General features: G+C 37.3%; 1 protein-coding gene across 4 annotated transcripts in view; it reads right to left on the reverse strand.

The window, feature by feature from the left end:
* LOC124306077 (zinc finger protein interacting with ribonucleoprotein K-like) overlaps nucleotides 1-23,893 on the reverse strand; it is a 139,979-nt gene that overhangs the window by 23,097 nt on the left and 92,989 nt on the right. For 3 of the 4 annotated variants that reach the window (XM_046766225.1, XM_046766223.1, XM_046766226.1), the window contains one exon: nucleotides 10,007-10,174. The exons of the other annotated variant lie outside the window; for it this stretch is intronic. In XM_046766225.1, coding sequence (XP_046622181.1) covers nucleotides 10,007-10,174 — 168 coding nt within the window. The remainder of the gene's footprint in view (nucleotides 1-10,006; nucleotides 10,175-23,893) is intronic. 4 annotated transcript variants of the gene reach the window in all.

Raw genomic sequence — 23,893 nt, forward strand, 5'->3', positions numbered from 1 at the left:
CATTTGGCGATATTGTCACACATATTGGAAGACTCTGTAATTTTTTCAGGAAAAAAAGGGTCCTTTTTGAATAAAAAAAATAATTTCTTCCTTTTTTGGTAAAAAATCAGCGTTACCGGAACGTAAAATTTTTTTCGAAAATTCGTCTCGAAAGCTAACAAGAAACTACAACTTTTATACAGTCATTTTTTTTCAGTTACTTCAAGTTTCCGAGATATATTGATTTGAAAAATACGGCAATTTCTCAAATAATGAATTAAAAAATCTGAAAAAATTCACATAGAGTACCTTTTAGTGATACTTTGATATAACCAATTATGTAGCACATCTGAGATGGTCGAAAAACACGTGGCCGAGTTGACGGAGAATCCCTCATATATATCATCAAGTGAATTCGAAACTTGAACTTTGAATGAGTCCGCCGTATCGAGCGTCAAGCGTTATACAACATGCTATAAATATAGTGCAAATAAATGGTTTGTTTATAACAACGCTTGGATAAAATCGACAGTCACGGTCAAGCGGGCAAATTGACCGAACGTGTTGAGATCATCGCGCTTTTACAATGAGCAATCCTCAACGAGCCAATCCTTCAATCTCTCCGCCTTTCCGAGGCTTCTCACCCCGACATATATATATTTTCGGATGTATACTCAGTTCAAGGGTTTTACAATATACATTACAATATATATACATATATATATAAATCCGAAAATATTGATCGTGGAGTAAAGAAAGTGTGAGAACCAAAGTTGAAGGAAATAAAAGTCCACCTATTACGATTTTTTTGATAAACTTGATAGTATAACTCTGCGAATATTGATCCTAGCGTAAAAATGATAATGACCAAGCTTGTGGGAAATTAAATTTCCAACAACTTTGGGTTCTAGCATTTTTGCTCTTAAGTTGTAAATTAACGAGGTATTTCAGAATAACGAAAAAATTGAACTATAAATCAAGATGGCGGCGAACGCGATCGCGGAATTTTCCCAGAAATCGTGATTTAGATTTCCAACCCCCCCCCCCCCCCCCAAAGCTTAAAAAAAAAATCGCTCTCCCTAATTAGGTATTTCCATTTCAATGTTTATCTCGATTGGACTATGAATCAGATGCCACGTATCATACTGCTTCTTGTGACTCTTGGCTCGACGTTTTTGTCATAGATGATACTGTCGATACTGATAAAATTGTCGCTTTTTCGAAATCCGAAGGCCCTTTTATCGCATGACCTTTTAAAATTAACATACGCGTTTGATATTCCTACCTTCTGTCCAGCGCACCAGTTCGTAGGAATTACAAAAAATTTGTTGCGCCGATTTTCTCTTTTCTCTCAGCAACTCGTTTGTAGAGCATGATATCGCTTCTTTTGAATTGTGCTCGACGCTGGATGACATTGACAACTTGGTTGAAATTTTTTCATCTTCTATTCTCGATTCTCTAAACACGCATGCTCCTATAACATCTTTCACTGCAACAAAATCACCAGCGCTGTGGCTCACCAACGACCTCAAGGTTCGCATACGAAATCGCAACGTGCTCTACAAACAAGCGAAGCGTTCCAATAGCCAACTCGGCTACGCAGCTTATAGGCACACTCGAGACATTCTGACATCCGATATCGAATTAGCCAAAAGTAATTATCAATACACTCTCCTAGCCAATATTCTCGATCCGAAAAAAATGTGGAAAGAGCTTAACCATTTGGACCTCATTAAATCGTCCCTGTCCTCACCTCTACATTTCTTTACATCCAACGAATTAAATAATCATTACGCATTGACCTCAAACTCATCCCCTCCCTGTTTATATCATGAATGCATCGCCATTGCATCACATCCACCACATCATAAACGTGTTTTCTCATTCACTCCTATTACTGACGACGATATCCGTAAAACAATAAATGACAAGTCACCTCACACCCATGCTGCAGGACCAGACGAGATTTCTCTCTTCTGTATCAACTCAGCTTTTCCTTCCTTTTCCTCGACTCTCACTATCTTATTCAATGCATCAATTCGGCTTGGCTATTTCCCGAACAAGTGGCGTCGTGCTTTTATTAGACCATTATCTAAAATCCGCACCCCTCTCTCCCCATCCGACACGAGACCTATAGCAAATCTCTGAGTTGTCCAAGAGTTTTGAAAAAATTATTTATCTACAAGTAAAATCTTTTATTGAAGCGAATAACCTTTTAGATCCAAGACAATCTAGTTATCGGTCGAACTACGGCACGGAACCTGCTCTAATCAGAGTGGGCGATGATGTTCGAAGAGGAATCGTGAAGTCACTATTCTGATCCTATTTGATTTCAGCAAAGCTTTCGACACAGTTTCGCACAGTTTACTCCTTGCCAAACTGAAATCATTCGGTTTTGCTACATCGACTTTATCTTGGTTTTTCCACTATCTCACCGGACGCACTCAAGCTGTCATTGACGAGAATCGCAATGTCTCTCAATGGAAATCTACCACATCCAGAGTTCCTCAGGGCTCTGTGCTTGGTCCATTAGTATTTTCTCTCTTTATAAACGACATGAGCCTTTCATTGGTACACTCAAATCATATGATTTTTGCTGACTAAACTCAAATTTATTTGTCCGTTCCTTCATCGAACATTGTCCGCGGATTAGAGCTTATCGCCCAGGATGCCTCTGCTATCGCTAACTACGCCTGCCGTAATAGCCTTCAGCTTAACCTTTCAAAATCAAACGTCATGGTTCTAGGTGGTGATGCCTACGTGAAATCAATTGATTTGAATTGTTCAGGCCCGATGATCATTAACGGCATTTCCTCATCATATGTCTCGGAAACCAGAAATCTTGGGTTGTAATGAGCTCGAATCTATCATGGAATAATCACATAACCTCAATTTCACGAAAAGTTCACTTCACATTACACAAGCTCAAATATCACAAGAATTCCTTAACTCAACAGCTGAAATGCAAGCTTGTCACGACTCTCACCTTCCCGTACATAGACTACCGCTGGCTTGTCTACATCGATCTATCCGAAGAATTAAATATTAAGTTCCAAAGATTAGTTAACTGCACAATAAGATTTATTTTCGGAGTTCGATGAGACGAATACATCAGCCCATACAGACACCGCCTAGGCTGGCTATCAGTCCGTAATCGCCGAAAATATTTTCTAGGTATTTATATATATAAAATTCGCTTCCTCCGTACCCTATCCTATATCAGTGATCTCCTAGTTGCTGAGAACCCTATACTGCGTCGTTCGATTCGTAATCCCTCTGCCTCCTCCTATTTTCACATCCCCCTTCATCGCATTGCCACTTTCGCAAATTCCTTCCAGCTGTCCGGTGCTTATTTTTGGCATTCTCTTCCTCACGACATCACTACAGCCAATTCCTTGTCTTTACTCCTATCTTTTTACCAGCGAAACCCCGGCTTTGTAATATTATTTGCATATTATTTCAAGGTTCTCATCCATCCCACCTTAGCTTAAATAAACTGTATTCGGCATAGTCTACTCATACTATCTCATTATTATAGACGATCGTTTCATATTACATTTCTACCATACAAATTTTATCTTCGACGTCTAGCAATATCCTACTATACTTATTATTGTGGTATTATTATTTATATTTGGGTACGTCCAATACTTTTCGACCGCAGCCTGCGGGCTTGGGTCAGCGATTCGGCTGCTGATTTTTTTCAAGAAATTAGGATATAAAAAAAGACAATTCTCGTAATTTGAGCTTAATTTAAGAAAATCTGGTGGCTATAGAAATTTTTGAAGTTTTAAAAAAGTCGATTTTTCACTAATTTTCAAATATTTGTATCTCAGCTTCTATATAACTTAAAGACTCGAATCAAACGGCATTCCCCTTTTCTGACGTGTATTTTTAAGAAAAAAATAGTTTTTTACTCCAAAGCAAAATCCAGTTTGATTAGGGCCCTTTTCATGAGCTACTATTTTAGCAAAATTTCACATAACTTTGAAACGCTGCCAAGTCAAGAATTTTCCAAGTAGACGGCCAATCGATGGCTCAAATTGTTCGTCTAGGTATACTTTATCACTACCTACACGAATTATTATTAATTACCACGTTCCTGTTTATATACGGCCTCGCAAAACGAACTGATTTCAGAAAAATCGCTGTTTTCAGATAGCTGTAACTTTTTTCTATCAACTCGGAATCGCTTGAAATTTTCAGGGAAAATACTTCATTCTTTCCCCAAACAACGCTAAAAATTTCCAGCTAGGAGTCGAAGTTGTTAACGAGCTGTGAATTTCCAAAATGTTCAAGTTTCCCACATAATATTTCACATTTCATGGCATTATCAACGACTTCTTGAATTGCGCGTGGAAAACTTACACTTGTCGATTATTAACCTAAATAAAAAAAAACATGAAGAGCTTGCAAAATTACATACTAAAGTAATGTTATAAAAATATGGCTTACATCCCTATAATTTGTATCGCCTTAAAAAAAAAACTCATTGACTGCGAGAATAGGATATTTATAGTAGTATAAAATATTTTTATTTATCATTCATATTGTAATTATTTATTGGAAATTAAATATTTGTTTCTTTGTGTCCCATGAAGTCATACTCAATACTTGTTATATGGTTGATAATGCCATGAAATACAAAATATTATTTACCACTTCCTTCAATGAACACAGTCAGTCGTACTATACATCAGTGTTTTTTAACCTGTGGGTCGGGACCCCCCGCGGGTCGCTAAGTCTTACTCGGGGGGTCGTGGTTGCAAGGCAGGTAAAAGTATAAAGTAAGGGTTGTAGGTCTTACACTACAATAAAAACACAACATTTCTAGTGAGAAGGCTCTGCCTGTTTATTTTTTAATAAATTGTCTGATCATGGTTGAATTTTTGATACGTGAATAATTAAATCATTTTATAATTGAAGCCAATCTCTTCTACTAGTTTTTATGCTCACCACTAACGAGAACGTTAGTTTACATAGGTAGGAAGTGGGGAATGGCACTAATAATTTAAAGCTTCCCTTGCCATGGACATTCTTCTTTTCTCTTCATCCAGAAGATGTCAGTATTTTGCGAATTCAATTCCATTTTAATCATGCTATCAGCAGCTAAATCTATAAAATTTTCTTTTATCTTCGTGCTCAGATCTGCAAGTTGTACTGACTTATATATCCAAAAAAGGATTTAGTATCCATCTTCACCCATTGTCAGCTTCAGAGTCCAGTTCAGGAAAGGAACTTCATAACTTCTCTTCGAAATTATACAAGCTCTGTATCATGCCAGTATAGTGAGAAGTTACTACCAAAGATTGGTCCGTTGCAATTTCTTCGAAAATCTTCTGAAAGCAAGGGAAATACCCGTACACCACTTTTTTTTAAGACACTGACCACAAGCGGATTTTACGAGGAATTCTTTAATTTTATCCTTGGTCGTTAAAATGTTTTCTTCTCTCCTGTGAAGGCTCTTATTAAAAATATTTAGGTGGTCAAAAAGATCAGCGAGAAATGTTAATTTCAATAGCCAAGCAGGGTGATAAAAATAATTCATATATTTAGATTTAGCATTTTGTGAGAACAATAACAAATCAGCTTTTAGTCATAGAACTCATGTCAGTAACTTTACTTTGAAAAGCCACCTGACCTCTATGTGATAAAGGATATTTTGATGGAGACGACCCATGTCTTCACAAATGATTATAAACAGTCGAGTTTGCAAGGCTTTACCTTTAATAGAGTTCACAACTTTGATCACCTCTTTACGCACATCATTTTAATCAGAAGGTAAAAGGCTGCTAGAGCTCATTGATGAAGAAAGCAGTGTCCATGAAACAATGGGCATTATCGATTTTAATTTTACCACGAGCACACTTTTATTGCCGTTTATACCTTTAGCCCCATCGCTACAAATGGCGATACATTTTGTACAGTCAATCTCGTAGTCGCGGCCGTTTTCTAAAAAGATGTCCTACAAATACTAGCCAGTAGTATTCGCAGAAAGTATTTTGCAAATAAAATATCTTTTATCTGCTTCAGAGTGCACAAATACCATAAATCGCGTACAATTTGAAACATCAGTAGATTCATCTAACTGCGAAACAAAATGTGGGCACTTCTTTAATTTTTCGACTAATTGTTCTGGAATGTTATCGGCCATATCGCTTATTCTGCGATCAGCAGTATTATCAGAAAGTAGTATGCTTTTGAGCTTGTTTGACAGGAGCGAGTCACGCTACCTTACTCGACACCACGTGCAAACGCACGGACGCCCCGCACCTCACTTGCGACTCGCCAATCGCAGCGCGGACGCAATCGCGCATGATCGCGCACGCACGCGTCAATCGTGCTTTCTCCCGCGGCTCTCGCTTGCTCAGTAATAAAGCTTCATACTGTTATTTACCGCTTTGTTTGAATTGACTGTGTTATGTGCTTCTCTTGTAATAAAAACAGTTACAAAACGATTATAATGATCAATAACATAATCATAACATAACAAGAGGCGCAGCTTGTGGCTGCGTGCGTACGTGCGGTGCGTAAAATAGGTATCGGCTGGTACACACACCGCGGGCGCCGCTACTGATAGCTCAAAGTTGAAAGAAATCGTATATTTTTCGCGAGTATTAGCCGGTTAGTACCTAGTATAATTATAAATACCACTCGCGATAATTTGCAACAAAAACATAATATTATTTTTAATCAACAAGTAAAAACAGGTACTAATATGGGACATTTTATTCGTTCCTAGTGGTGTTAGAACGGACTCGAGGATAATGACAACTCAGGACTAACATGTGATAGAAAAAGGAAAAACAGAATGACTTTATTACACTTAATAATCAAAGAAACAAATCGTGACCCGCCTTGAGCCATTCCTACACTCGACTGATCGCTTTTGCCATTTTTTCACACACACTCTCGTTACCGAAAAATCGGGCGACGCTGGACACTCTCGCGCGCGCTCTCGCGGAGACTCTCTCACATACGCAAAACCGTCACTCGGCCGTGATTTCAGATTCCTACACTAATTTTATAACCTGAATTATAGCAGTTTGTTGCTGGTTAAAGGTTTTCAGCTTTCGTTCGAATAAATTCATTGGCTTATTAGCTTCAATGGGATATTTAGTTGAGAAGTGAGGCATAAGCCTTGATGGTTTCAAACTTTCAATTAATAATACTTGACCGTAAATGACACACTGATTTTATTATTCAAGACCTTAAAACCATGTTTCAGGTGATTGTCGTCATAAAGTCTATCTTTTTCGGTTATGATTTGCTTCAACCACTGCCACTTGTACCAAACATGGAAGGCTGCGCAGATCTTTCGAGAAACTTCTCCATTTTATGCTCGCTCGTAGCAAAGCACATTCATACTCGCTGTTCTACTTGGCCGTATTGCCAGCATTGATCCCCCTTCTCGCCTCCCGCGCCGCCACCACGGCCAAGAATATGTCATTGCCTGCAAAGTGCCCGCCACCACCTTGCACAGTACTTGATTTCTTGGTCAGTATAGGTACAGTCACAATAGAAAGAAAATTAAATACGTCGTTTTTGAAATCAGTAACATAGTTTGATTATGGGCCTAGGGGGTCGACAGATTTTTTTTTAATCGTAAAGGGAATCGCGAATTCAGAATGGTTGAAAAACACTGACCTAAGCTATCCCCAACCCTAGTTGAACATGAATTGAACCTATAACTTCGGTTGCCTATCTTGGAAGCAACAGATACCGTCATCGCATGTGTACACACGATATTTTTCGTCACACATGTGGTACAGGAAAATGATACGCGCACTTCCCAAATTCTTGTTTACCGTGTGCTCCATCTTTGTTGCCCTAGGGCGAGTAGAGCGGAAAAGTAATTATTTTTGCAGTGTGAATGCGCAAAGAACCCGGGCGCAACAGGACCACCTACTACCCCATATAAAGGAATGAAAAGAGCCCTTTTTCGAGTATGTATAAGGAAAATATTATTTGTATTATTATACAATAAAACCGCGATGTTGAAATTATTTTACCTATTATTCCTTTTACAGAACATACGATTATAGGTCCGAGTCCAAACGTATGATAATCTAGCTGTATCAAGCAGCGAGCTCCACTACCTCCACCCGATCATCGTGACACTCAAAGCTGCGTGACGCTATATCGTTTTGTCGTTGAATGCAGTTTATTTCTATAGACAACACAAGTTGTTTTCGGTCAAGGTTAGGTTAACAACCGTAGTAGCGTAGCGTACGAGACTGCGAAACAGGAAGATCTAAGTTCAAATTCTTCGCATATCAAGGATGAACTGAGTTGCCACTCGCAAAAATTGTCAGATGGGACACGTCGTTCAGGCACCGAATTGAAGAGCTACATTTCGGCAAGATTTACGGCAATTTTCTTTATCCTTTGTGTAAATGCAGGGGATTTTATTGAACATCTTATAACGGCTGCAGCGGTATGATCAGGATTACTAATCCATCCCTACCTCAACCCGCACAAGCTAACGCTTATGGGGACGTATGCGAAAGGGTATAGCGGTTTAGAAGTAATTGTTATTACTATTGTTATTGTTATTGTTATTGTTAAAGTAGATCTCAAGTATTGTATTTAGTAATCTAAGAAATTTTGGCAAACTTTTATTGTTCACTAACTAAAGACTGACTACTGTCATGAGTCATTGTAACAACGCAATTTTAATTCGCCGCTTGACGCGGAAGAGTTAGACATGTTAGTCCTCGTTTCTAATGTGTTCGCTACCCTGCTTTGCAGCGTATGTTCGGTTAGTCACTCAGACTACCAAGTTTCACTGTTTCTCTTCGGTACACATGCTGTTAATGATTCTGAGGGTTAATTTTGTGGACAAGTCCGTTACGTTAGCAATGCAGATTCAGCCCGTAGCGGCCGGCCGGACTTCTCCGAAAAATTTGTCGTTTCGAAATCACTGACCCCAAGTGTACGTATAATTGTAGGTAATCTACTTACTAAACCTATTGAACAAGGCATACGCGATGAGTGCGAATAGAATTGCTGTGTGTTCGGTAAAGCAAATGGTGAACAGTAAGTCTTACAAGCTTTTGTCAGCAAATGATGTAAAAAATATGCGTATTAAGTGCACGAGTTCCATTTCTTATCAGATTTTAATTAAATTTTTACCCAGGTTGAATAATTAAATAATCACATCTGCACTTTGTAGACACCGCCTTCTTTCCGCTTCACGTTGTTTCAATTTATCTCTGTTCCGCTCTCTGTATCTCTGTTGACGTTCTCTTTTTTTTTGGAGTGCATTTAGTTCATTCCCTTGATCATTTCTTTGAATGGATGATGGTTGTATTTTTTCCAAACCAGATGAACTTTGAGCAGTAATTATTTCTTCATTATGCAGTTCTATTCTATTTGTGTTTGAAGATGTAGATGGTCCGGCAATACTTTGTGAATATTGTATGCGTTCTCTTCTTTCAGCTTCACGCTGCTTCAATTTGTCTCTGTTCTGCTCTCTGTATCGTTTTTGACGTTCTTTTTTTTTATTATTTACTCTAAAAAAATATATATAAGTGTTAAAGGAAGCTAAAAGAAAAATCAGTATAATTTTACATTTACTGGCGTTAAAACACACCAAATATACGCGTGCTTAATGCACAGATAAATGCACACTTTAATTATAAAAATATAATTAACTTACTGATGACTTGATAGTGTGTCATCGGGTGATTTTGCTTTTTTTGCAGGAGGCTGATCACTTTCACTCTCTAAATTATTACTGTCAGACATTTTATTATCAGAATAATTTGTTTTCAAGTAAAACACAGGTTATGTGTACTGTAGTAAACAAAAACAAAACACTGTATACACTCCGGGAGTATACAATGCACAGTCGATTGCGCACGGCGACGCGTCGCCACACCGTACTACCATCATATAGCGTGGCGACGCGTCGCCTCGGCTTGCGTCGCCACGCCAGAAATCTGTTTTACGTGCGGCTATAGATGTTTCACATCAAAAACTCCATACACGGCAATTATTTGATAAATCTATAAATCAGACTTACGCTTTGGGACACTGTGAACACGTGTACGGTTTGTCAGCCGAGTGTGTGAGAAAGTGAGCTTCTAGATTGCCCTTCTGTATAAAACTTTTACCACATTGGTCACAGGTAAAATTTCTCACGCCGGAATGAATACGTTTGTGGGTAACTAAGTTTGGTTTTGTAGAAAATCTGAAACAAAAATGATGGTCAAGATAGTAAAAACTGAAAACTATTACCTGTAATTAAAATTTTTAAATGTGATAACAGATTTACGAAAATGCGACGCAAGTCAAAAAATATTTTAGGAAACTTTTATGAACTTATTGAGACGAACCTATAACAAAATATGTAGAAATTTCTTGCCAAGAATCGTGAGATATTTCATAACCATGTCGATTTTTTGACAGAACCTGTGTTGCTACTGTTGAAAATTGTGTAATCATAAATTTACTGCCATCAGAATAAGATTTTTACGTTCAAAAGTATTTCCTTCGATTTTGGAAAACATAGGCAACATCCCTACGAAGAGAGCTCCCGTACCCAATTCTTCAAACACTAAAAGTATCAAAGTTAGCAGTACCGACGGTGCTCGTGAACCAATTGTTACAAATACCAAAAGCGTTGTAATAAACAATACTAGCAAACTATTTAGCCCAGTCGAATTAGACCAAATAAGGGGTCGACATCTGGAAAATTGCCAGTAGCAATGGCCCTAGGGGTATAAGCATAATGAATTTGCCCTTGAAAGATATGAGCACGATACTGAGAGGATTCTTAGGTACTAATAAGATAATAAGATCCTGAAAGTTTCAGATCTCTAACCCAATTGGTTATTGAGAAAAAGCAAAATGTATGAAAATCGGAAAAAATGAATATTCTCAGGAATGCGTGAATCGATTGATTTGAATTTTTGATATGTTTTCGGGGCTGATGGTGGCCTTGAGGACAAAAAATATAAACTATATCGGTTAATAAGAACCTCAAAAATAATGGCACTTTTGTTTTAATTTTGATTTTTCATTATGATGCGATTCTGGTACAATTACGAAACCATTTTTTTTCGAATTCCTCATCCATTTTTCTACGAGTATACGAACTTTTAAGATCTTAAAAAAAGGTGCGCTATGGCGTACAATAAAAATCATTTTTTATGCAAATATTCACTTTATTTATGTATTTTAAGCTTGAATCTTTATTTTCCTCGCTAACATATATTTTTGTAATTCATTTGAAATTGTCATTTCTAAATGAAGAATTAAATCATTAAATATGAATGAAAATAAACGAAAATATGATAAACATTTCACACTTATAACATACGAAACAGATTTTAGTTCGTAAGTTATAAATAAATAACAACAAATGTTTGAAAGATATATCTTTAATATATGAAAAAAAAATGTTATGTCTTATTTTATCAGTCTTCATCACTATCATCTGAATGACAAACTCATTTTGATTTGTGATGGAACCTATGCTCGTCATGAGAAAAGTTCTAATAATGAGTATCAGAGAAAGTCATATTCTGGTCAAAAAAAAGTACCACTGTGTAAACCATTTACGATTTGCACAACTGATGGATACATAGTTGATATGTTGGGACCGTATTATGCTAACCAAAATGATGCTACTATAATGCGGGATATTATAGATAAACCTGATGGCATATGTCATTTATTGAAACCTGGCGATGCATTTGTGGTTGATCGTGGATTCCGTGATGTTAAAGAATACTTAGAAAGTAAAAATTATAAAGTATTAATGCCAGAACTTAAGGGAAAACGAAATCAGTTAACAACAGCTGAGTCCAACGCTTCAAGATATATTACTAAAATTCGTTGGCCCGTAGAAGCAACTCATGGGATGTTAAAACAAAAACATCATTTACTCGATCAAAGAATTGACAACAAAATGCTTCCCAGAATTGGAAGTTTTTTCAAAATTGCCTCATTTCTACATAATACGTACAGTAAGCGTCTTACTTCCGACTCAGAGTTTTTGGATGAAGTCGTTGAGACAATGAAATCACAAAATAATGTAGAAACGACGTTAGCTAACCAAGTTCAACAAAATGGCTGGCAACGTAAAAAACTGCCGTTTCAAACGATTTCATCTGAAGTTCTAGAAGATTTTCCAGAAATGACTAAAAGAGATCTGCGAATTTTTTTTACCAGTATTTAGCAGAAATGCTTGATGAAACAGGTAATCTTACCATTCAATACGTGAAAGACCAGTCAAACATACTCAAAGCTCAAGTTCAATCCCGTCATATCAATAAGAAGGTTTATAGATGTTTTATTGAGTATAAAAAAAATGCTATTGGTCCCAAAAGTATATTGAGGCATAGTTGTGAGTGTGCAAATGGTCTTAGAACAATTGGATGTTGCTCTCACGTTGCTGCTATTGTTTATTATTTGTCACACGGAAGATATTTGACAAAGATTCTGAGGCCTGCTGAAACACTAAGCAAATTATTTGATACAGGCAATGTTTCACCTGTGATTGAAGATGATAGTGATGAAGACCGATAAAATAAGACATAACATTTTTTTTTTATACATTAAAGATATATCTTTCAAACATTTGTTGTTATTTATTTATAATTTACGAACTAAAATCTGTTTCTTATGTTATAAGTGTGAAATGTTTATCATATTTTCGTTTATTTTCATTCATATTTAATGATTTAATTCTTCATTTAGAAATGACAATTTCAAATGAATTACAAAAATATATGTTAGCAAGGAAAATAAAGATTCAAGCTTAAAATACACAAATAAAGTAAATATTTGCATAAAAAATGATTTTTATTGTACGCCATAGCGTACCTTTTTTTAAGATCTTAAAAGTTTGTATACTCGTAGAAAAATGGATGAGGAATTCGAAAAAAATGGTTTCGTAATTGTACCAGTATCGCATCATAATGAAAAATCAAAATTAAAACAAAAGTGCCATTATTTTTGAGGTTCTTATTAACCGATATAGTTTATATTTTTTTTCCTCAAAGCTACCATCAGCCCCCAAAACATATCAAAAATTCAAATCAATCGATTCACGCATTCCTGAGAATATTCATTTTTTCCGATTTCCATACATTTTGCTTTTTCTCAATAACCAATTGGATTAGAGATCTGAAACTTTCAGGATCTTATCATCTTATTAGTACCTAAGAATCCTCTCAGTATCGTGCTCATATCTTTCAAGGGCAAATTCACTATGCTTATACCCCTAGGGGTTTTCATTCGAAAATCGTTGGGGGGGGGGGGGGGTGTCAGTGGCAGTCTACATTTTAGTTTTCGGGGTCCGCACGGCGCGCACGTTGCATTTTCCGCCATCTTGAATTTAAGGGTGAATTTTTGTTTCTTGAATAACTTGTTTATTTTCAATTTTACACGAAAAATGACTATTACCAAAGTTGTTCGGAATAAAATTACCTACAACATAGGTCCATATCAATTTTTTCGTGGGATTGATATTTTTCGATTTAGACCCGAAAAGAGGAGGTGAAATTTTGTTATTCAGTTATAACCTTTATTTTCCATTTTATACGAAAAATGGTTATCAAAAAAGTTGTTTGGAATAAAAAAGACGAAGTCATCGATAGTTATGACGGAGAATCAGGCGACCCAAACGTGACCGGACCATCGGTCAAACGTTCAAAAAAGGCATAATTTGAATTTCAAAGTTTCCAAAAATGTACTGAGAAAAAATAAATTTTCATCATTTTCATTGTAAATGTTTTACAGTCGGAGAAACGGTTTACGTACACCGCTCCTTCCCTTTACCGTAAGCATGCTTCCCCAAAAATATGAAACTTAAAAAAAAAAGTCGGTATCACAATTATAGCAAATTCAATTTTCAACAAGTTAGTTTATTATCGTTTATACGACAAAATCAATATTAATCAAGATAATAGAATATTTATGTTCACCCCCGCCTCTTTTCGGGTCTCAATCTAAAAATATCGATCCTACGAAAAAATGGATAAGGACCAAAATTGTAGGAACTTTTATTCCAAACAACTTTGTTAATAACCATTTTTCGTGTAAAATGAAAAATAAAGGTGGTAATTAAATAATAAAGTTTTACCTCCTCTTTTCGGGTCTAAGTCGAAAAATATCGATCCTACGAAAAAATTGATGAGGACTAAAATTGTAGGAACTTTTATTCCAAACAATTTTAGTGATCATCATTTTTCGTGTAAAATTGAAAATAAACAAGTTATTCAAAAAACAAAAATTCACCCTTAAATTCAAGATGGCGGAAAATGCAACGCCGTGCGGAACCCGAAAACCAACATAAAGACTGCCAGTGACACCCCTCCCGCCCCCAACGATCTCCGTAGGAAAATTGCTACTGGCAATTTTCTAGATGTCAAATCCTAATTCGACTGGGCTAATTAGTTATAGTGTAATAGTGTGAACTGTTGAAGCAAAGACTTTGTCCTACAGTGTCTTCACGTACCGCGTTAAAAATATCTTTACAGGTGCTGCGACTAACATAAAACGTAAAAGACCGATTGATGATGACATCGATGATACACAACAGTTGAAACCTAAATTGAAGAGATGAAAAAGTATACATATTCCATGCTGGCTAGGCATAAATAATTTATACCTTCTTCTTTGTTTCATAAACTTATGCTGCATTCGTCGGAATTCGGAAATGCTATCTGCCAATGTCAACTGAGTTACTTTGAATGACACAGATTCAATGTCAATCAATATTATACAATCTTTAACAAGGACAGATCGAGTGCACTATGTTACATACCGTATTATTGAGAGTATGAGCCGAGGTTTTTTGTTGTTGACAGCACCCGCTAAAATTGTCTTCATCTAATACGCGGACCCGTTTCATGTGCGAGTAACTACGAAAAACATCCTGAATACTGTGTCAGAATTGGGGGTTGTCTTATATGCATGGTCAGCTTATACTCAGAAAAATACAGTTCTTATCTATTTATAATTACTTGAATATTTTAGATGTCATGTTAGTTATGAAGCATCAGAGAGACTTCATCAAATCAGATGTTTCTACTGTTCTCTGCCCATAGTCAATTATTAACAATCAATTTTTTGCATTTTAGATTTCATTACTTATAAATTGTAACACGGCGTACTGACGTCGTTGTTACCGACCTTCAAGTCCTTCCACCTCGGGAAATATTTAACTATTGGCAGTGAAGGGCGGTCCACTCACTTGATCGAAGAAAATAAATCTTATCATGTCCTGTTTCCTTTGTCATATGCCATTCCTTATCCACCTTTCGAAGTAGCAATACAAGGAGAGTTCTACTTACAGATTCCTGTTACCGACACTTACCGACATTCTCCCAAGACTCAAACACTTCTCCGCGACGACGTCGCAGTCTGCCGTACCGACTTGAGGTCAAAAACGTGCAACCTTACCAACAATTGTATCGGTCGACGGTGAAAATCGCGCTGCTTTACCGACAATTCTTATCGATCGAAGGTCAAAATCGTGCTGCTTTACCGACAATCTTACCGACCGAACGTCAAAGTCTCCATGTTGTGTGGGGGCGGGGAGGGGTGGACTTGTTTGCAGACCTTGATGTCGGTTACCTGTACCGCATTCTTTTTCCACGATAGGACTGCTGATATGTAACATCGACCACCTCACATTCCTTTCCGACGTTATCAAGGACGCGACATTCCAAAATTAATGGTTCTGAGAATTGTTTTTTATCCACTCGGATGTCGCTGATGTGTAATATCAACTACCTAAAATTCTCTTCTCACGTTACCATCCGCGTGATATTCTGAAATTAATGGTTCTAAGAAGTGTTTTTTACCAACTCGGATGTCGATAGATTATAATCCACATGACATTCTTTTTGGCTTGTAACTGTAATGTGAACTCTACGATGAATTTTGAACGGGTTCAGTGAAGGCTAGAGTGTAAGGTCGACCGATAGCTGCGGTAGTATACATTCAGAGCCAAGGATCTGCGGTGTTGGGTTACTATCGCTCTAGGAATGCTAGAAACAGCGCGCGCACACACAAACATACGTATAGCTGCCCTATAAAAAGGACGCTCATCACTATAAATGATCATTCAGTATTAACATGCCAAGTATGCGTGAGGAAAAAGCTAAAGATGGAAACCACGAAGTGCTTGAGATTGATCGATATTATGGAATCGGCGTACAAAATCTTGGGTAAATCATCATCATCAATAGCAGCAATTCAAAAATGGATAAGATTCAGAAGTCAAAATATTCGGCCTCTCAACAAAATTTTGCGGAAGGCTTCATCAATTGGAGAAAAGACGAGAATTATCACAACGATCGGACTCTTTAAAGCGCTCGCTGAAAAATTCAAATTTCTTCAGAAAACGGGTGGGGGTACGCGGAAAGAAAGAAAAAGCGATCGAGTTCACTGGGAAGATTTGGAATCAGCTTTCGAGGGAGGAATTCGAACTGGATCCATCGTCAATTCGAAGCATAAAGATGTGGAGAGAATTCTAGAAGAAGCAAAGGTACAAGCTGTGACAAGACTAAAAAACGCTTTCAAGAAAGACAGGAGCTTGAAAGCCAACGTTATCCTGGCTTGTAAATTTGAAGTTAGAAAAGATCATCACACGGAGAAAGAGATCAAATTTTTTAATACGAGAAATGAAATCATCCTCCAGACAACGGATATTAAGGAATGGTTTATTAAAAACGCGACAGAGCGTTTGTTGAAAAAGGTAAAAGTTTTCCAGGGAAAGGATTCAGGCTGGTCGTTACTTGAAATTATACATCTTGCCGTCAATATTAACAAGTATACACCACTACGACTTGGTCTGTACACCAACACCCCGTTACCTAAGCATATCAGTGATAAGAAGGCTGTGGTAAACATTAGAAACAACGACTCTTACTGTTTTCTTTCGTCGGTCTCCACAGCTCTATTCCCAGCCGACAATAACAATCCCAACGCGACCAAATCGTACCCGCATTTCAGCTCAGTGCTACGGTATGACGGTATAAAATTTCTTATGTCTCTAGAAAAAAAAACCATTTCAAAATACGAGATACTTAATGGACTTTCCATCAACGTTTACGGTATAGACCAAGGTGATCGGAAGAAAAGTGAAATAGTACCGATTCACCTAAATCAGAATGAGTTTGATAAACCTGTAATTCATCTTTTAGCGATAAAAACTGAAATCACTGACGATGACGATGATATTGATATGGAAAATTACGAAAAAAATAGAATCTTTCAGTTTACTTGTATTCGAAATGTGTCTCGAATGACAAGTTCTCAAATTTCTAACCGTAATGGTCGTACTTGGTTATGTGATAGATGTTTGACTCACTTTTAATCTGAAAGATGTTCAATAAAGCACAAAGTTTATTGCATGAGTTTGAACGAGACCAAAGATGAATTACCCACAGGGGAGGAAAAGATACTGAAATTCGAAAATTTCAAGCACGAAGAAACCGTTCCATTCTGCATTTACGCGGATCTTGAATGTTTGCTGCAACCTACTCATATTCAAGTGTCAGAAAATAGAACAATTTACCAGAACCATGTTCCGTACAGCGTAGCATATTACCTCCATTGCGCCTTCGATGATTCCATTTCAACGTTCAAAATTAACCGTGAAGAGACTTGCATCCAATGGTTTGTGAATGAGTTGAAGAAATTGGAGCATTCGTTACAACCATATTTCACAACTGTTGTACTTATAGAATCGCTCAATTGCAATCAGCTTAACAAATTAAATTTATCAACGGTGTGTCACATTTGCGAAAAACCGTTCACGCTCGAAGACGTCAAACATCGTGATCACAGTCATTTCACTGGAAAGTACCGTGGTGCTGCTCACCAAGGCTGTAATCTAAGTTATCAGAACTCACATACTATCCCGGTGATATTCCATAATCTGTCAGGTGACGATTCGCATTTTCTGATTAAAGCATTGGCGACAACTTGTAAGGGTACTATTCAGCTTCTACCCGTTAATGAAAAAAAGTATATCCGTTTACAAAATTTGTTAAAGGAACGGACCTACAGTTTAGATTTATAGATTCGTATCGTTTTATGCCCAGCAGCCTTGAAAAATTGGCAACGTATTTGAATGATAACCAAAAGATCACACGTAAATTTTGCACTAGCTCCGACAAACTTAAGTTATTAACCAGGAAAGGTGTTCTCCAGTATGAGTACATGGATGGTTGGGAGAAGCTTGAGGACGTTCAGTTACCGCCCAAGGAGAAATTTTATTAAAAATTGAACAACCAAGATATTTCGGATGAAGATTACGGGCACGCATGCAAAGTTTGGCACGCTTTCGGTATTAGAACATTGGGAGAGTACTCAGACTTATATTTGCAAACTGACGTTTTTCTATTGGCAGACGTTTTTGAAAACTTTCGGCAGAGTTGTTGGGCAACGCACAACCTGGACCCGTTACATTATTACACCGCGTCCGGGCTGTCGTTTGACGCAATGCAACAGTGTACCGACATCGAGCTCGAGCTTTTCACCGACGTAGATATGACTACGTTTATAGAAAAAGGAATTGTATGCAGAAGCAAGTAATAGGTACATGGGAGGTGCTTTCAATCCAGAGTTAGAGGAGTCCCACCTTATGTACTTCGACGTCAACAACTTGTACGGTGCTGGCATGAGTTTTGCTCTACCGTAAAATTCCTTTGAATGGATCTCGAATTTCGAGCAATTTGATGTTTTTACCATCTCGGACGAAACCGAGTTTGGCTACATATTAGAGGTATACGTGGAATATCCCGAGGAACTGTACGAAATGCACAAAGATTTGCCACTTTGCCCGGAGCACTACATACCTCCGACCTCATGTAGCAAGCAACCGAAATTGACGACCACGCTACTCTCCAAGCGAAACTACGTTATTCATGACCGCGTTTTAAAACAATGTTTAGAGTTAGGTTTAAAGTTATTTAAAATTCATCGAGTTCTCAAGTTCAGACAAACAACGTGGCCTCAAAAATACATAGATTTAAATATAGATTTGAGAAAAAAATTATTGAATTATTAGAAAGGAAAGGATGAATTTATTCAGAGAAAAACAGACGTGTACAAGATGGAGACTCTTGGAATAATAACATACGAAGAAACATAAAAAGATATCGCAGAACAAATGCATAAAACAAAGGACTCTCTTTTCATCGGTGAATGGCTTGAATACGGCTAACACTCTCTCTTATTCAATGCCGTTTAATTAATGATATGTAATTTTGCTGTTAGATCTTCGAATTGCTGCTTAGCTAATGGCTTAATTAGAATTTCAGCAAGCTGCAGTTTAGATTCAATATAATTTATAATTACGTATCCTCTCTCGCACATATCGCGTACGAAGTGATATTTAATATCTATATGTTTAGTCCGCTTATGATATTCAGGATTCTTGGTCATTTTTATCGCGTTTTGATTGTCGACTTTGATCTTTATAGTTTCTTTTCCGTATTCGCGATCCTCGAGTACTGTGCGCAACCATAAAGCCTCTTGCGTTCCTCGCGCGAGGGCGATGTATTCAGCTTCTGTGGTCGATAAAGCAACGACTTGCTGTTGCTGACTCGACCAGGTAACTGGACTTCCGTTGAACATGAAGATATAGCCGCTGGTCGATTTTTTTGTATCGATGTTCCCAGCGTAGTCCGCGTCGGTGTATCCAATAACTTCACATCCTTGATTATTTCTGCTAAATATTATACCGAGCTCTTGCGTCCGTTTTAGATAACGCATTATTCTTTTGACAGCTTTCTAATGTTCTTATCCCCAATTAGTTAAGTATTGACTTGCCTGGCTTACGGAAAACATAATATCAGGGCGTGTTGTAGTCGCTATGAAAATCAAAGATCCAACAGCTTCCCTGTATGGAATCGTTTCACATTCATCAATCTCTTGTTTTGTAGTAGGACATTGATTTTTATTCAACCGGACATTTGGATCTGCTGGTATACTTGAGGGATTACATTTAGACATATTGAATTTTCGAAGTAGTTTTTCTATGTGGTTGCTTTGTTTGATCTTGATATACAAGAGGTGTTCTATCATACAATGAGACGAAGACATTAATCGAGATATTAAACCGTTCTAACATCATGTTTGAGTAAACTTATTTTTTTTTTCCTTTTCCTGTGTATTGTAACGTGTGCGATTTTCTTTAGCTCTTTGCCTGTGAGAAATCCTCATTATTTTGAAGTTCTTCTGCCTTAGCCCTTGAAATTAAGGTAAATATAGATAATATAAAGGACCCCCTCTGATGGGCAAAAGGAAGGTCGGTCTTTCCGACCCAAAAAACACCCTGAATCAATTGAGCTAAACGGACTTAGGTGATACCAAAGCCGCCTTGGTTTATGAACAAGCACCTCTTTCCTATGCTCTCTTACGTTAGACAAGAGCTGTGTTGCTTTTGCTACCGATCGGAGACAAGAGAGTGAGGTGTATGTCATCTGTTTGGAGATAGGGGTTTCCCGCTGCTCCCTTCTAACTGCGAACTTGGAATAAACAGTGTCGCCTTCCTACTTCTAGCCCTGAGTTGATGACCCAAACACAATACCGATTCTGCAGACCAGGGACAGCCTTGGCTGCCTGTCGGTTTTTTATACAAGGTGAAATACTAAATAAACAAACCGTGAAGGACAGAGAAAACTGACGCGTGATATAAGTTTGTGATAATCAACCAAAGTAAGTTTTAATAGGAAAGTGTCAGTACAATTCTGCGCCGAGCGCTCAAACAATCTTAATTCTATGAATTAACCGCGAAAATCATAAAATAACATAAAATAAAATAATATTGCTAGAATTTATAGGTTCTGCTCCTAGTTATTCTCATGGCTCAAATTTTCTAATCTAATGGCTCCTATGGAATATTTCCTCTTGCTCTAGACATCCCGTGCTATCGTGGATTCTATCTAACTTATATGGCGTTAAATTGGAATTACGCGCTTTGCTTGAAATTCCTTATCATAATCTATTGAAGCTAAATTCGATAGTACCCTCCAGACGAGAAACACTTCGTTATCAAAAAAAACCTTGTGTGCCACAGTTCGGCGCTTTGCCGGACAACTGCCCGTCCTTTACAAAATCTACCCTATACTGTGAGTTAGTTCGGCGCTGTGCCGGTTAACTGCTCGTTAAACAGAGTTCTATAGCTAGTGAGTCAATTCGGCGCTATGCCGGTCAACTGCTGGCGATACTCTCCGCGGTTCTCCTATTTATACTCGTTTCGATTTCCCATCCCGCTACGTTCTCGTCATCTCCTCCTTATTCACGACCTTTCCGGAGGATCTTCGAGTCAGTGTTGTCAACGAGGCGTCGGTCATCGTCTGTTGTTGTTGTGATTTTTTGTATGTTACGGGCATTGTTGATGTCGATGGCGATCTCGATCAGCTGTCCGTTACAGTATGGTATACCAAGTATTGTTTCCTGCTACCATATATCCCGGTAAGCCAAATCAAATTGCAATGGAAAAGCCCCCCCCCCTCCCCCGCACCCTCATAGTACAAACTACCGGGTGAAACCCTGTGTTTCGAAAAGGCTGGAAAAGAAGTAAATTTATTAGGTTACCTTCCATTATGTTTTTTTAACGAATTTCATACTCCTGTCAACTCCGTTATTGATACCGATAGTTCGTAGGTCATTATTTCTAGTTTAGGCTGCCGACCAATACTGTAATGAATCCTTATGAGAGTGATCCTCTCAATAGCGTCACTGCGTATATCTAGTATTGTTTAGGAGATCTATTAATATTTGTAATATTGTAAATTATCTCATAACCACTCATACCCTCTCGTTTAACTTTTTTTTGAATGATATCTGTTCTTAGGATTGTTCAGAATTCTCACGTATGTGTTTGTATTCTTGTATTTGGTGTTGCGTTCAATTTTGGATTTTCTGTTCCATTTTTTTTTTTTCCCCCCACCTGGGCAGAACTGTGTAAAAGACAGTTGACATGATGACTGCCTTCTCTTCTCCGCAATAAATCTTTTTTTTTTTTTGTTACGTCCGGCGTACTACTCCTCTCTATTTTTCCTGCTCGCTAACTCTCCCACAGTTCTTATATTAATATCATGGTTTCTGTCCTGTCCTCTTATCTCTACCTAGTCTCATGCTACTCACTATCGACCTTACTTATCTAATTCCATTCCCTTCCTTCAGCATCTTCACACCTTTTCTGCACGCGTATGTTTTTCGTCTTTGGAGACATTCCTGTTCCAACTCTCAGCAACGGCAATCTAGATTTCTTATATAGCTTCGTACAGCACACTTCGTTCTCATCGGTATTTCAGCTTCTTCGCAATCAATATATAATTGATATCTCAAACAAACCCAACGTTGTTCAACCCTCATACTAATTTCCGGTTGTCCTAGTACGTAAAAGTGAAGCCAAATCAGTTTATTCCTACCGCTCGGAAGTAAACCCCATTCACGGATGTAACAGCTTCTTACAAATTTCTCTTATGACTTATTGATGGATGTGTCAGAATTTATAGCTCCGGCCCAACCGCTCTACCAAATACTGAACAGCCGAGTATTTCTTGTCCGGTAATTATTTCCTATCATCACTTTTCTTTTCCTCAGTGAATCTCGCGGTACTGTACCTGGCACCCAATTGGATAAAATGATCGAGATTTCGTTTACTCACAAGGAAGGTATCCCAGCCCGAACTCTCGGATTTGATTTCTTTTGTAATATATTAGAGTAGACTAAAAACTAAGCGACACGTATTTTTTTTTATCGGCCATGAAACACTTTAAGGGGGTGAAACCACTCTTCAAAGTGAGGCATGTCAAGGGGCGTTTTGGCAGTTTCACGCACAAGAACATAATATTTTTCAACCAATCCAACTGGAAAAGTTTTCTCATGAAGAGAAATGGATAAAGTATTTTTCCTTCTCTCAAAAAAAAAAAAAAAATAAATAAATAAATAAATTAAAGAGGTGAGCCAGCCCTAAATATAATCACATTTATGTAAAAAATTGTCAAATTCAAGTCCAAAAATCTGAAAATATATATATATATATTGTATATGAATACAAAAGAAAATTTATGTGTTTTTGGATTTTGCCGAAAAAAAATATTGGCCGGGGTAACTACCCTTGAACACTGTTTGTCTTGCGTTTACGCGAGCAAATGGTCAAATTCAAGTCTACAAATCTGAAAAAATATAAATTGCGTATGAACCATGAGGGAAATATGACGTGTATTTTGGATTTTCTTGAAACTAAATTTTTAACCGAACTACCCTTAAAATGCTTTGAATTGTTTTGGTTTTTTTTTTATTTTCTCACTTTATCATCAAAGGCTCAAAAATAAATCATCTGGAACAAAGAGAATGTAATGTTTCGAATGAATTTCAATACGTTTCATTGGTATAACTTGTCATTACGAGAATTATAAACAAAACATTATTAATTTTCGAAACTTGAACAATAATAATAGTCGTCGAAAAAGTGTTTAAAGCACAAGGATATACCATGAACATTGTATAACAGCAAAGCCTGTGCAACCTTCGATTTCGCAATGGGTCTTACAAGAATCCCCTGTTTTGTGTACCCTTGGATGAGGTAAACGGAGGTTACGTGAAATGATATTACACATTTGCTTATGTCACTTTGAATTTAAGGGGACGTTAGGTTTTGCACTTTCGAAAAATCGAATTTTTTTTTCTCATCTGATTGTTAAACATTTCAAAAATATATTCCCAAAATTTTAAGTCGATCTGAGCAAACTCTTGAAGTTATTTTCTAGTTAGTCTCCTGCCCTTTAACACTATAGCTCTGACAGCAGGTATACAGCTTATTCACTTCTATCGTTCTGGTCCATTATCCTGTTTCGAGAATGTTTTATTTAGTAAAGACAAGTAAGTAAAGCCATCAAGACATATTTCATATTTGTATGTATAATTTACA

Source organism: Neodiprion virginianus, chromosome 5 (genome assembly GCF_021901495.1).
Source record: "Neodiprion virginianus isolate iyNeoVirg1 chromosome 5, iyNeoVirg1.1, whole genome shotgun sequence".
In the NCBI taxonomy this organism is placed as follows: domain Eukaryota; kingdom Metazoa; phylum Arthropoda; class Insecta; order Hymenoptera; family Diprionidae; genus Neodiprion; species Neodiprion virginianus.